This window comes from Falco biarmicus, chromosome 9 (assembly GCF_023638135.1).
Source record: "Falco biarmicus isolate bFalBia1 chromosome 9, bFalBia1.pri, whole genome shotgun sequence".
NCBI classification, from domain to species: domain Eukaryota; kingdom Metazoa; phylum Chordata; class Aves; order Falconiformes; family Falconidae; genus Falco; species Falco biarmicus.
The window spans coordinates 31,733,315-31,748,173 of NC_079296.1; the positions used below are offsets into that span (position 1 = coordinate 31,733,315).

The following is a 14,859-nucleotide window of genomic DNA, read 5'->3' on the forward strand; positions in this document are numbered from 1 at the left end:
CCAGTTGTACAATATGCATGTGTTTTACCATAGACACAGGAAGTGATGTGTGTCTCACAGACAGATGACATTGATCAGTCAGTGCCTCCCACATTTTTATATCATGGTTTCAGAACACTCCCATAAAGATAATCTTCAGACCCATATACCCCCTCATACAGAGTACAGCAAAGGTCTTTAAAAGCAAGATCTACCATGGATCTTTGCAGTCACAGTCAGGATACCACTGTAAATGCTTTGTCCTGCAAGTACCTGCCTTAAAACTATAGTATTTAATTTTGGGTTACAGCCTCTTCTCCTGGAGTTGGTACTGACCATCTCCCACATCAGTAGTCTCCTAACCCACAGAAGTCTGTTAACTTCTAGGAAAATCTTCACTCATTTTCCTCTTGGCTCGGGAAAGAATCAGCCTCTCATTTGAAAACTACTCTTCTAGTAAATAATACAAAGCTCTTTTGTTCTTCTTCCAGGACAACTTATCTCTTCCACCTCATTAATCAGCTTCTGGAAAACTGAGCCTACCCCTCCCTACAGCAGTTTAGTTTTGACAACAGCTTGACGTTGTTCTGTCCTTAAGTGTCCCCTGGTTGCTGCCTTTCTCACTCTGCTGAAAGACTTTGCACTCCACATTTTCAATTGTTTCAGCAGTTACAAAGCATTATTCTTTGTAATTAGAACATGGCAACAAAGGTTACAAATAAGCCTCCTTATTCTAGTCATTGAATACTAAGTAAAGGATATTTGCAGTGAAAGCATTATTTGAGAGCAAAGGAAACAAACGAGCATATCAACTAAGCACTGGTCTATTTGCCTGCTAACCTTCTGAATCTTGGTCTTACAGACCTTAGAGAACACATTCTTGAGAATTCCAGACCCTAGGGGAAAGAGGGAATAAGGGAAAGGTAGGAAAGGAACATCTTCCGTCCAGGGCCTGAAACCATAGTTCAGAATAAAACCACCAATTTTGGAAGTTATTCACTAAAACTTACACCAGTGGGTGTCACACCACTATCCAAACTAGCCAGCTGTAACAAGGCCTTTACCATCCTATACCACGTTAACTTCAATAAGCAGCTCCCACGCCTTGCCTCAGCACAGCCACCAACCTCCCACAAGGCTTCAACAGTTCATTTACTGTTTGTGCTGTTTCTCCATAGTCTTCAGGTCAGTCTACCCTGCTTCTTACCTCAGCTGCATCCTTCCCCTTGGCTCTCCTACATACAGCGCACTCTCTTTCCTCCCTCTGCTTCTTCCAGATCTCTCTTCATTGGCTGCTCCTCTTCCATACCCCTTAGAGCTATTTAACTACTTAGCAGGAACCAGCCACAGCTGCACTTTATCCACATCAGCCAACCCACCGACCCTGAAGCAAGCCCACAGCTGTATATTATCAATGTTAATTAACCTGCCTTCATTCTGCTATAATTTCTCTACAAGTGGGTATTAAAGAAAAATGGTATAATGTGTTAGAGAGAGCTGGCAACATGGAGAACTTGGTAGGATACAGTATTTTACAAAAACTGTTAGCAGTGGTGACATGAGAAAAAGTAACAGAACTCCTACTCTTGGAGCAAGGATGTAGGGATTCTGTGGGTGTGTTAGCTATGCCACAAATTTGGCAAAAAAAGTTTCAATGATTGAAATGCTTGAATCACTGGGTACTTAAATTTATCAACAGTGGTTTACTACAGCAATGTGGGCTCCATCAATGCACTGTAGGAGCACAGTTGAGAAAACATCAGACAATCAGTGTCTAGAGAGACTAGGGTTTTTCTGATACAAGAGAGATATGGGGCCTACTAGAGAGATTCCAGAAAAAGGCCACTAAGATGAGTAGGGACTGGACCATCTGCCCTGTGAGGAAAGACTGAAAAAAGCTGGGACTGTATAGCTTAAAGTAGGAAGGGAAGATCTCATCAATGTGTGCGAATACCTAAAGGCAGGGTGCAAAGAAGACAAAGCCCAAAATCTAGTAAAAGTTATCTTCTCTCCCTATACACCCTAACACACATCCTTAAACTTTCACAATTAAAACATTACATCTAGTCATACAAAACCACCACCTCTGCTATTCCTCTGTTGAACAACTATGACATTTCTGCATAGCTACAATCACAACCTTCTACATGCAGAGTTACTGATCAGTAGGATCTGGGATTTCTCTGGATCAAAGGTGCACTATAAATGTATTATTGTTACTGGACAAGTTTTCTTTCTCTCTTGGTCTGTAGCATTTTGTTGAAATTAAGTGTGAGAAGGGTGAGGTATCATGCCTCCATCACTTACACATGCCTTGTCTCCACCCCTGAAAAATTTACAAAATAGTAACACAGTTCTTAAAATCTGCATCTTATTTCAAGACACTCATTGCAAAAAGATAGCATTAAGAATACACAGAGCAGGACAACTGAAACAATTGAAGAAAGCAACTCCTGTTCAAACTGAACTACAAATTGTCCTCTGAAGCCAAGAGTTAAGCTCTATCTGCCTCATCCTTTATTAGCAAAATATTTCCAAATGTATTCTACCCTCACATGGTTATTTACCCTCACATGGTTAGCGCAAGGCTACCAGCAAATAAAAATCTGTTCTGCTGCCTGAAGAAGGAGTTGGGTCCATGGCTCTCATGCCACTGGAACAGGGAGACAGAAGGATGGGGAAAGCAGGCAGAGAAAGTGAAAGGATCCCTGGAGAAAATTTAAGCTTTCCTCATTTATCTCCACCCAGAGAAGCAGGGAGAAAATAGGGAAGGTATGCAGAAAACATATGGGACTGCTGCTATGGAGCCCAGCAGGCAGCTCTGTGGCCCTTAGAAGACTGCTCCTCTCACGGCCTGATTACAGAGCCCGTAAGGATCCCTGCGGCTAAATCCCAGGCCACACAGCGTCCTTCCCTCTTCTGTCTTGGAGGAAGCTCGATGCAGTCAAACTATATGATTTGCTCAACAACACTTGTTTTTTGAGTCCAGGGCAAATTTGGCAACCACTAACGTTTCCTTCCCTAAGCCTCTCAAAGGACAGCCACCTTAAAGCATCCCAAGGAGCAGACCGCACTTTGTGAGCGGTCCCTGCCAGGAGCCCCTCTGCGCTCCGGCCTGTGGGCACTCGCGCCACCGCCCCAGCCCCGCAGGGCGGCCGCCAGCCCAGGCCGGGCCGGGCCGTGCGCTGCCAGGCAAACGCGCGCTCAGGAGGCAGCTGACCGGCCCGCGGGGAAGGCCGGCGGCCCGGGGACAGCCGGGCCCGACAGCCGGACCCGGCTCCCGCGGCACCGGCACCCGCCCGGCCAGGCGCGGCCGGGAGCCCGCGCGAAGCTCCCGCAGCACGTCACCGCCCCGCCCCGCGCGCGCACCCGCACCCGTCACAGACGTGCAGGAAGTGACGCATCCGCGTTCGGCTCGTGTGCCCGGCGAGCGGCGGAGCGGCGCCGCGCATGCGTGCTGGCGGCAAGGCGTGCTGGCTGCCGCCGGCCAGGTGAGTCCGCCGTGCCGCTCCCGCCACTCCGCCGCCGCGGGGGCCCTCAGCGGCCCCTCCCTCCTGCCCGCCCGCGGCTGCGCCCCGGCCCGGCCCGGCGCCCCCGCATTTCCATCCCGCCCGGGCCCTCTCGCCAGCCGCCGGGGTGGCCCTCGGCCTGCGGGCTCGGCCCGGCCTGGCCTGGCCTTGCCGGCAGAGAGGGATGGCGAAGCACGAGAAGTGGGGGTCCGGTGTAGGGGGTGGGTGGGTCCGGGGTCCCTCAGAGGGGAACTGGGCGGTGCGCGGGGTTGTCAGCGGTTCCTGATGCGTGGGTGCGGGGCCGGAACCCGCGGGAGCGTTGGGAGCCGGTGGAAGGAATCCGTGAGCTGGGACTGAGGTCCACGGGCTTCCGTGCTAGGAGAGGCTGCCGATGAAGCCCACCTGCCGTATTGGTGTCTTCCAGCCACTTAATAACACTTGTTTCTCCCCGAAGTTTGCAAAAAACGCATCCTTTCAGCAAATGGACTCACCCTGAAGGCTCCAAACCATACCAGCTCCGGGCTTGCCTCGGTAAGTCAGTCCAGTGCTAATTTCCTAACAACTAAGATGCTTTACACTCTACTTCAAAGCTGAATTGTCAAATTAAAGACTACAGCCCCTTATCTGATGGGTACTTTAACTGGCAAGTCTTACTCATTTTCAAAAATCTGTATTTTTTGCTTTTGGATACCTTAGGTCACGTTTTTCTTGTGTCATACTTTGCTGGAAGATGACCATTTACACAAAAGAGTGAGTTCACTCTGGCAAGGAGAGTAGTTTTTACTGGTCATTTTACTTGTCTTGATGTCAGCATCTTCCAGGACTATTCCATATAGTTGTCTTTAAGAAGTTGTGGCCTTTTTTTCCTTTTGATTGCAGATAAGACTGTGGGGGTAGGACCCATGGAGTAGACTACTGGATGTTTTGCAACAAGAATTTCTGATGAAGAAACATGCTTATTGTTTTGGTTACTTCTATTTGGGCAGTCTTCTTGAGGAACTTTCTGTGTGCGAACGCGCTTATGACGATGTGATTCTTTGTTGCCTTTAGCAGAGGATGCCAATGGACAACAACCACCTGTCAGACAGTATCCAAGAGCAAGACCCTGTTACTACTTCAAGGAATAATTGTCTGCACAATGCTGAGGAATTGGGAATTGTGCAAGAAAATGGCATTTCTAAGAGTGAACTGAGTAATAGTATCAGAGTTCCCAACTCTGTCAGCCAGTCATCCACATCCATGGCTGTTCCTCTGGAGGTGCCCAGCAGAGGACAACCCTTTTTACAGATCAACAGACAACAGATTCAGTCCGTCTCATATAAGGCACAGGCAGCTGAGCTCAGAGGTTTAGGAGTTGATGTCTATGACCAGGATGTATTAGAGCAAGGAGTTCTTCAGCAAGTAGATGATGCAATTAACAAAGCTAATAATGCAACAAAAATAGCTGATGCAGAGAAAGAATATCAATCAGTGCTGGATGACTTCAGGTAAATTGTGTTCTTTCTTTCTTACTGTTGCTTTCTGATACTGACTCTAATGAGGCTCAGTGTCTCATGTTTTTAAAAGCTGGAAGACAAAAAGATGTTTTGAAAGCACTACATCATGTGCCCTTCTGAGTTACCTACCTTTTAAAAAAGGAGAAAATATTTTCCACATCAGAGCAATGGTTCATTGCTCTTATTTGACTAATTCAGTCATGCATCAAGGCAGTAGAGGACAGCAGATCTTTCTTTTTTTTTTGTTTGTTTGTCTCCTGCCTTACCAAGATGTCTGTCCTTTTCTGGGCGGTGAGGAACTGCATCTTACTCTGTATGCTTTGTGGGGTTATCTGCTTCAAGTTATGTGCGTTCTCTAACTTGGGATGACTCCATATCCTGAGTGTACTACAACCAAAGCAACTTCATCATAAGTGCTTGTATGAATTACTTAATGACATCTTGATTAATTTACATTAATATGGTATATTGATAACAGAAGACTTTGAGGGGTAGGAGCCACAAATCTTTTGAGTTTTGATCTTAATCTCTCTGTTTCTAGTCTCATTGTAGAGTTAATGGGTGAACTACTGCAGGTAAATAACTCTACCTGTGCATCTTTCACTGTATTGCATTAATGTTGGGGTTTTAGTGCTCAGGAGTGCTGTAGGCCTCCACTACCTATGTGAACTCTGGCATAGCTCTCTTGTTATGCATATGCTTAATTTTATGCACTTCATTAACTTTCCAGTTTGGGTGTGGAGATGTGAAACTAAGTCAGTTTGAAAAACTAGAACCTGATTTCAGATGTTATGTAGCAGAAGGATGTAATGAGCAAGATGGTCATTGAGAGGAAGAATGGAGTAGCGTAACCATTGCAATTAGACTATGTGGCTATTGAAAAAGTGGTGCATGGCACTGTCAGTCAGTTGTTAATTTCCGTTTTTTTCTTTAGTAAGTGCCCTCTGTGATTTTTCTTACCCCTCTCTTTTCACCTTCTACCTCTTAAAATGAGATTTGCATGAGGGGATGCAAATGGTTCATACAAACTTGTAGAACCTTGTCTGTATAAGATGTAATGTGCAAGGCTGAAAGTTGCTTTTGGAGAAGATTAGAAGAAATACAGCTGGCTTGCTGAGCAGAGGGACTAACAAAAGTAAAGATGTATGACTAGAATGTGACAGATTTAGTTGAAGTCCTGTAACACAGTGAATGCATGACTAGAGGTAAAATCAGGCAAGGAGTGGTTTTTGAGTAGTTGGCAGAGATCATGGTAGAAGCTGCATGATTCTATAATATACACACAAATTTAAGCAGAAGGAGAATAAAAATGGTCAAAGTTAAATCCTGTTTAAATCCCACAGTTCTGTTAAATAAGTTTGAAAAACCAGAAAAACTGTGGAAGATGGCCGTAGTGCTGTGTCAAAAGACCCTAGGGCCAAGGAAGCAAGAGCCAAAAGGTGTGAGACATATAAGAGAGGGTATATTTGGAAGCAACAAGGCAGAAGGCTGAGAAAGGGGGATGGGATGGTTCAAAAGCATTGAAAGAGAATGGAGAAGTGAAGATGGCAGTGGTAGCTGGGGAGCTGATAGAATCCATCTCCTAGAACAGTGGTAGGATCCAGATTAGAGCTGGATAGAAATGTGGCCCAGCAATTTCCTCCTTAAAAATTGAGGAGATTTATGTAGTGCTTTTCTTTGCATAGAAGGGGAATAATGGCCCCTTTGCAAGTGTTGTACAGAGTTTTCTTTGACATTTTTCATAATGCTTTGAGATGCTAATTTGTATGTCCTTATGAAGTATTCTGTTTGAATTAACAAACCTGGATTTATTGTTTCTGATGGTAGGGCAGTATCTCCTTCCCTGCAAACAAATTCAACAACAGAAATAGATGATAGTATGTTATACTATGTGGTTCATCCTGAATTTCATGTTGTATATGGAAATATGAAAAATGGTAGGGCATGAGTAAGGGAAGTTTAACGTTGTTGTACTGTTAATTCTTTGAACTAGTCTGTCTTCCTGAAACTATTTGTATCTCGTAATCTATTTTTTGTGTAAAAAAGATGTTGTCAAGTGAAAGAATCAGGCTTCCTTATATAATATCATTAAACTGTTGAAGCCATTTTAGAAAATGAAAACATGGGATTTCCAGTTCAGATTTTTGTTTTGCATTTTGCTTACCTTTGAGTAATACAAGTAACCACTATCACTTGCTTATAGTCATCATTAGACGTGTAACTTCTAAGCACTAAATTTTGAAGTGGTTTGTTCAGTTTCCTTGCCTTTGAAATCAGCGTGTTAGCAAAATTTTGTTAAAGTGTTTAGTACTTCTGATGTTGTTTAAATACAAGATGACTATTTAGAAACTTACCTTTAGACCTTTTTAAGCCTTACCTTACATCTCCTAGAATTTCTAAACTGTCTGCATGGAGAATGTGTTGTGTTTCTTTCTAGTTGACTAGTGCATTGCAATCTTGTTTTTTCAGATCATGTACAACATCTCTGAAACAAATAGATAAAATTATTGAGCAACTTTCACCTCAAGCTGCCAACAGCAAAGATATAAACAGAAAACTAGATTCGGTGAAACGGCAAAAATATAACAAGGTGATTAGATTACATTAATTTCCTGCTGACAATACTTAGATTTGCCTTAGCTTAAGGTTTGGATTATGTGATGCGATTTTTGCTTAATTATACAGTTCAGACTCAGTCTACAATTGCTGTTCCCTTGCCTTTTAAATGGTTTCATTTTCTACCAAAAAATGTAAATAACTAATTTAAGATGTGAAACAGAGCTGAATTTCTTTTATTTTTTTTTTTTTTTTCATTCTAAGTTTCAGAACAAGCTGTTGAAGTGAAGTTCCAGGACCTGACGGGAAGACTGATTTGCATTAACTTAATTAAATCCCTCCCAGTAGTATTTGGAGTATTAGCAGAGCATTGTTAGGGTGTGATTCAATAGCTGACCTAAATTCAGCTCTCCCGGTCTTCATTCCCTACCTTCCTTTCCTTAACCCTCTTTCATTGTCTGTATCCTTCTTGTACCAGTACACATCATTCCTTTCTGTGAGCCATTTTAATTCACAAATTTGGCAGAAACTGTTCCAACTTTTTTCTGCCAGAGTAATAAATTGAAGGACCTTGGAGAGCAACCTAGCAGGTGTGTCAGGGTAGTAATCTAAGCCAGGGGTCCTCAAACTTTTTAAACAGGGGGCCAGCGCATGGATGAAGTGGCAGGCAGTCATCTGCGGCTGCTTGGTTTCCCCCCCCAACCTGCGGCAGGGGGGGTCTGTAAATATGAGAGGCCATAGTTTGAGGACCCCTGATCTAAGCAGTGGACCTATACAGCTGTGAATAGGAAGAAGATTATTTAAGAAAAGAGAAACTTCTCCTGGTAGGAATACAGCACTTTGATCAGCTCACCGCCTGATGGAAATTCACCCTAGTATTTTCTTTAATGATAAACCTGACTGAAAAACTTACTGTTCTTTGCCCTCAGACACTCCACAGTCTCAGGCCATTTGCCACTGACTCGTGCAGTTGTTTGTTTTTTAACCTTGATAATTTCAGCAACTTGGATAACATTGTGCACGCAGTTTGGCCAGTTAAAGAGACCAAGGGAGACAGTGTTGAATAGTGTCATAGTAATGAATAAGACTAAGAATGAGTAGCTGGAAGTAGTGGGAAGAAATTCATTAAACCAGATTTAATCACTAAAGAGTGATCATGTATTGGATGCTGTATTTTGCTCGTTCTCATATTACTTAATTTACGAAGGTGTTAGTTGCAGGGGAAGTTCAAACATCGTTGGAATTCATTGTTAGCCATTTCCAACAGTCCTTGAAGTGTAAGAATAAATCCCTGTATGAAACCTATAATCTGTAAAAGTGGTCCTAATAACTTCAAGAGTGTTTTGGAGGCAGGCAGTATATTTAAAGCTGGTCTGGAGCTACTTACTGCAAGAAGTGCCTTTTAGTACTCTTCCTTTTGTAGTATTTTTAAAAAATGGTTAAAGGCTGAATTCTTCCATTATTGAGACAAATGGGAAATTAATGACTGGTACAAGACAGCTATTTCCTTAGAGCTATCATACAGGGAGTGTTTTATGATGTAAAGTGCTCTGGTAGCAAGGATAATAGTGCATACACAGGAGATAACATATTGTACCATACATTATTATACTTAACCTTTATGGTTTGAAAAGTGCTACGTGAAGACATGGGCAGGGTAGTGAACTATTCTTCACCAAAAAGAAAAAAAAATTTGCTCATTTTGCCGTAAAGTTGATTTTTACTGAAGTGTGTGCCTCTCTAGTTAAGGAGTTACAAATGTAGAAAGTTACGTTGCTGATGTCTTTGTTTTACTGGTTGGAATTTCTTTTTTCATAAATGGAAGTTATCAACACCAAGAAATCACAATGTCACTACTAAATATAGAGTTGAGGGTAGTGCACCAGATAAAAGGTGCAACAGATCAGCTAGCTATGAATTATTTTCGTAGCAGTAATGAATGGTACTTGTTATAGCATCTGTATTGCTGATTTTTTCACTTACTTTTTACTCACGTCACTTTTTAGTTTTTGCTGATAAATTAGCTGTGACTGTTCCTGAATTAACTGTGTACAAACATATATTGGGATGAAAGACTGATTTACAATTTCAGTTTCTAACAAAATATTCTAGAAGTTCTGGGATGATAGATCTTACTAAATCTTATAGATAGTTTTAGTGGCTTATTAACCGTTGCCCAGTCTTGCAAATCATGAACAAATCTTTCGGTGTTCTCTATGCATCTCACTAATCTGCTTGATGGGCTTCCTTCACTAGGATCAACACATTCATAAAATGACCTCAAAAGATGTACATAAAAATGGGTAACGTGCATGTGAAATTTGTGTGTATAAACAATCGGATCTTACTGTATGTGTATCATAAAATGATTTTACACACAAAATTGTGTGTGTGGGCTGTAGTCCTACAGATGTTGTGATGACACCTCTTTGCTTTTTTGTTTCAAATGCAATACTGTGAACATTTGAGTAAGAAATTCTGCTGGAAAATACTGCAAATGTAGTGATTTAAGTCCTGTTTAAAAGGATAGCATGTTTATGAACCAGATGAAAAAATAAAATTTGTGTCTGCTTGTTATTCAAGGAGCAACAGCTAAAGAAGATCCAAGCAAAACAAAAGCGTCTCCAAGCAATTCTTGGTGGGACAGAGATTCTTGATAAAGTAAATGAGATTGAATTTAAGGAAGATGAAGGTATGGAAGAAGGCTGGGAATTCTGTTCTACTTTGATGTAATGCCTTTGTTTTTTTGAAGCTAGTTTGCAAGGTCTTTGCCAATAAGGAAATAAATGTCAGTGGTTTGCATTCAAAGAGGGAGTTAGGAACACTTATTCTCTGCACCTGCAGAATTGCAAACCTTCGCATATTCATGTGGGAAGTTTTAAAAAATGAATGTTAATTCATATTCAGCTCAGTAGGGATGACTGAGGCACATTAGAGTATTGGGCTTAATAAATGGGAAACCCTAACATTTTTTTGCAGCTAATTTGATAAAGATGACTAACATCATGATTGAATTACATTTTGTGTGCTGGATGCTATCAATCAGCATTAACAAAATTGTTTTTTCTTACTGTTGGGAAGTATCACTAGAAATGGAAGGGGGAAGTGCTTCTCTTTTTAAGGCTGCACTATGATAAAAAAAAAAAGGGGGGGAGGGGGGGAGGTTTCTTCCAAAGCAGGGTATTTGTTCTCTCAGCATTTCACTAGGTGTTCTTTCTCATTGCTGTCTGCAAACTGAGCTTGGATTTTTCTAACTCCAGCTTAGCTGTGTCTTGACCACAATCACTAATCTGCAGTATTCTGCAAGGCAAGTTTGCACCCCGTTGACATCTGCAGATCACCTTTAGATTGTATTATTGTTTGCAGAGGTATAAAATCTGTGCTATTTATCCATTACACATGTGGCTGGAGTGAATTCCAGATCTGACAGAGCTCATGCTTCTTTCCTGATTCAATAAAACTGAGGTAAAAACCTCAGGAAACTTTTCTTAGTAGAAAAGTATCTTTAATCCTTTTTCTTTGAATGAGTTCATGCAGTAAAACTCAGGCACCCAGTGTGATGAAATATAAATAGAAGTGAATGGAGCCCAAGACCGAAGAAATGGAGTTGAGCAGTTCAAGTAGTTTGAGAAACTGAGTGTGTGGAGAGGGAGGAGTGTCATGCCTGATGCATCATTGTTACTTGTTAAACATGTTTTGGTGATAAATACAGTGCTTCAAATAGGGCTACATACAGTAGCATGCCATGCTGGCAATTCTGGTACAACTGTTTTGGAATTTTGGAGCCTAATAATAGATTTCACTCTGGAATTCCACTTCAGCTTCCTGAATTCAAGAGCTTTTCTCCCTCTTTGGTTTCAAACCAATTATAGTTTGTGTTAATATGTATAGTAATGTATAGTAATTGTGTATGCAGTTTAACTGAAGTGCTCTTTTATGGCAACATGCTGTGCAGCTAATATGACTTTTAAAGTCATAATCCTAATATTAGTATTGTAGAGTAGGAAGATGAGTTTTGTTTTCTTCTTTTTTTAAAGCATGTGGGACGAAAGCCTTTTACGTGTTTTGTTAGATTTGTATCTGTCCTGATTTGGTAATTGAAATGTCAAATTTCAAGCTTATGGGTAGAACTGAGAAATCAATAATAAGATAGAGACGGACAATGTTGCTGCATATGGAAACACCGTGGTGTTTTGCACTGAACGTGGTAATGTTGCATTGACAGCGTAGGGAGCACATTAGAGTTCATGTGCCATGGGGAGCTGTAACTTTATGGTAGTTCTTGCTGCCATGTGTTGTTTCAGAAGTATTTGTGTTGTGATTGTAGGTGTAACATTTACTATATGAAGTCTGAGAAGTAGTTTGAAGCAAGTTAGTCTGACCTTTTTGGCCTTCTGTTTTGTTGTGGTTTGCCTTTTTTAAACTTCAGGTATTATGTGTGATGATAATTTGGACTTTTAAGGTGTATATAAAAACTAAGCTGAACACATATAATGCTTGGGGGTGGGGAGGGAAACACAAAACACCCTTGTTCATGTGTTTGTGTTATCCAGAAGATGTTAAAGGCATGCTGGATGTTCTATTTTTTTATTGTAGAACCTGGTCCATCATGTCTGGGCAGTATGCTTATGCCTGCTCAGGAAACAGAGTGGGAAGAGCTTATTCGTACTGGCCAGATGACTCCATTTGGAACTAAAATACCTCAGAAGCCAGAGGGGAAGACACGACGGTTAATGCTAAATGAAGCATCTGATTTTGAGAAGTACTTAGCAGACCAGGCTAAGTTGTCATCTGAAAGAAAGAAGTTAGCCCTTCACAAAGGAGCAAAGAAGAAGGCACAAGCCAAAAATATTCAGTGTGTAGCTCCCACATCTACTACAAAGGAAAAAAGGGCTAAAGCCCTGTCAAAAACAGATAAGCGCTTAAAAAAACACATCAGAAAACTTCAGAAGCATGTCCTTCGGATTCAGCCAAAGGCAGAGATTCCAAAAAAAAAGAAGTATCCTGAGGCCAAGAAGTTCAGGCATGAACAGGAGGATGATAGTGGAGAGTCTGATTATGTACCTGACGAGGAGCTGTTTGACCCAGAAGCAGAAGAAGGTGAGGAAGAGCAGGCATCTTCTGCTGAGAATGATTCTGATTATGAACTCAAGAATTTGTCAAGAAAAAGAAAATATTTGGTGAAGAGGGATTTTAAAGAAGCTGAAGATGATGCTGACTTCTTTCCGAGCTCTGAGGAAGAAGAGCATACACTGGGGAAGCGCAAAGTAAAGAGGTGGAGAGATGATGGAGATGAAAACTATTATAAACAGAGACTAAGGTTAGTCCTCAGCGTTTTTGTTAGTAACATTAACAAATTATGTTGAACGTGCAAAGGGCAATGTCTGTAACACACTGCTAAGAGCTGAAGTAAGGAAACCAGGACAGTCAGAATGATCATAGCCTTCCAAAAGAAATCAGACATACCTTTTAATTACAAGGACTTTGTTGTTAGATTTTTTTCTGATTGTTATAGGTCCTTCAGTAAGAAGCTATTAGTGTATCTTATGTTTGTTGTTTGCAAAACTGTGAATGTGCCCAAAATCATCGAATATATATAGAGCAACAGGTTACTGAGCAGCTTTATACTTAAGTACTGCCTTAAGTCTGTAGATCGTATGCCTGCTGGGGGGGGGGGTGGGGCGGGGGAGTCTTCTGTTTGATAGGAAACGTTACAGTGCAGACCGTGCCCTCCCTCTTCACAGGAATGGCACTTTTCCACTGAGAGAGAAATGATGATTCGGGATGGGGTGAGATGCTTTGTTTTCAGCCTTAAATGATTAATTGCTCATCAAGAAGAAAAAATCTGAATAAATTAGTTACATACCATTTTTGTAGAATCTGTTAGTTTATTGAAATCTCAGGCAGTTACATGTAGTCTGTATGGCTAACAGGTTTATTTGAAAATCCGTATTAAAAGGATCTTTTGAATTTAAACTTGCAAAAAATGTATACTGGAAAGGACAATGTCTGTATTTGAACATTAGTACATGATACCTCTTACATAATTTATATTAAAAGACATAAGTAATGAAGACAAGACATGCTGCTCTTAGTCAAGTCTAAAAAGAGCTGCTTTGTTAGACAGTGATTTCCCTCTCTCTGTTCTTGATGAAAGTGAGAGTAAAAACATCCTTATCTAAAACACACAGTGACAGCAGTGGTAGTAGTGGTGTTTTCTGTTGTCTTGATGACCTAAGGTTGTAAACTGAGTGAAGTTTCTAAGGAGAGTCTAGTATGTTAGGTGGGGAATTAGAGCTAGGAACACGAGTTAATTTTTAAAATAGCAACTGGAACGTCTTGTGCTAATCTGTGATTTGTGAAAATTGTATAACCTGTGTGTGGACCATCTCTAGCTACAGTCTGCTGTTGAGATGTTTTCTCTAGTGATAGCATTAACTGCTGAGCTCCTAAGACTGAGCAATGCTTCCATTTTCACAACTGCCTGGAAAACATTTTGAAGGGGCAACAAATAATTTGTTATGCTGTTAAATGCTAACTAGACATGCCAGTGAAGTTGAGATACATTTCTCCACATACTCGGAGTCAAAAGATAAAAGTTCACTAAAATGGTTGTTTTAATTGTTCTGTAACCACTCGCATGTTGCCTTTTTTCAAAGGGTTGAGCTTTGTGTAATGAACTACAGCTTGATAGCATGCTTACTTTTAATTAATTTTCTTTAGTGAATGTCCTTCAACTAGTTTTATAGTCCTCTAGAAAATCATGGATTCTGACTTGAAAACAGTAGAGAGGAAAGGTGACTATGTATAAGGGCTATCAGTGTTGTGATTGATGTAGTGAAACGGCCTAGCATAGGAACTTGGTTAATACTTGGGAGACTCAAATATTACACTTCTGCAGAAATATAAAATCTTACAGATTTAAATGAAAAGCAGTATCAGAGAAGGGGTCAAGAAGTAGAGGTATAAACACCATCTCTTCCTGTGGTGAGAGCCTGGGTTGCTGTGGAGGAAGAGGTATCTGCTGATAGCAGAGGTACTCACAGTTGTAGAATTAATATTAGGTAACAAAACCTCAGGTAGGAAGAGCTCAACTTCATTTTCACATCCCAGGTTACAAAAGCAGATCAGGAGCAGATACAAGGCAATAGGTCTGCAATCCCAGAATGCTGCTTTTTAAAGTTAAAGCGTAGTTTATTGCTCTTGAATAGAAGATTTTGGCAAGAGGCTAATCTGAACAATGTCCGAAGGGTCAAAAAGAAGTGTTTTTTATTGGATGCATTAACAAAAATTAATTGTACTTAATTGGTAAAATATTT

General features: G+C 41.0%; 1 protein-coding gene across 2 annotated transcripts in view; it reads left to right on the forward strand.

Moving 5' to 3' along the window:
- Nucleotides 1–3,382: 3,382 nt before the first annotated feature.
- Nucleotides 3,383–14,859, forward strand: part of ERCC6 (ERCC excision repair 6, chromatin remodeling factor) — a 51,062-nt gene continuing 39,585 nt past the window's right edge. The window contains exons 1-6 of one of the 2 annotated variants that reach the window (XM_056351679.1): nucleotides 3,383–3,470; nucleotides 3,943–4,019; nucleotides 4,539–4,975; nucleotides 7,454–7,574; nucleotides 10,124–10,232; nucleotides 12,137–12,860. In XM_056351679.1, the coding sequence (XP_056207654.1) occupies nucleotides 4,545–4,975; nucleotides 7,454–7,574; nucleotides 10,124–10,232; nucleotides 12,137–12,860 (1,385 nt within the window). In that variant the 5' untranslated portion in view covers nucleotides 3,383–3,470; nucleotides 3,943–4,019; nucleotides 4,539–4,544. Of the gene's footprint in view, nucleotides 3,471–3,942; nucleotides 4,020–4,538; nucleotides 4,976–7,453; nucleotides 7,575–10,123; nucleotides 10,233–12,136; nucleotides 12,861–14,859 lie in introns of those variants that run through there. The other variant, XM_056351678.1, reaches the window with a different exon arrangement.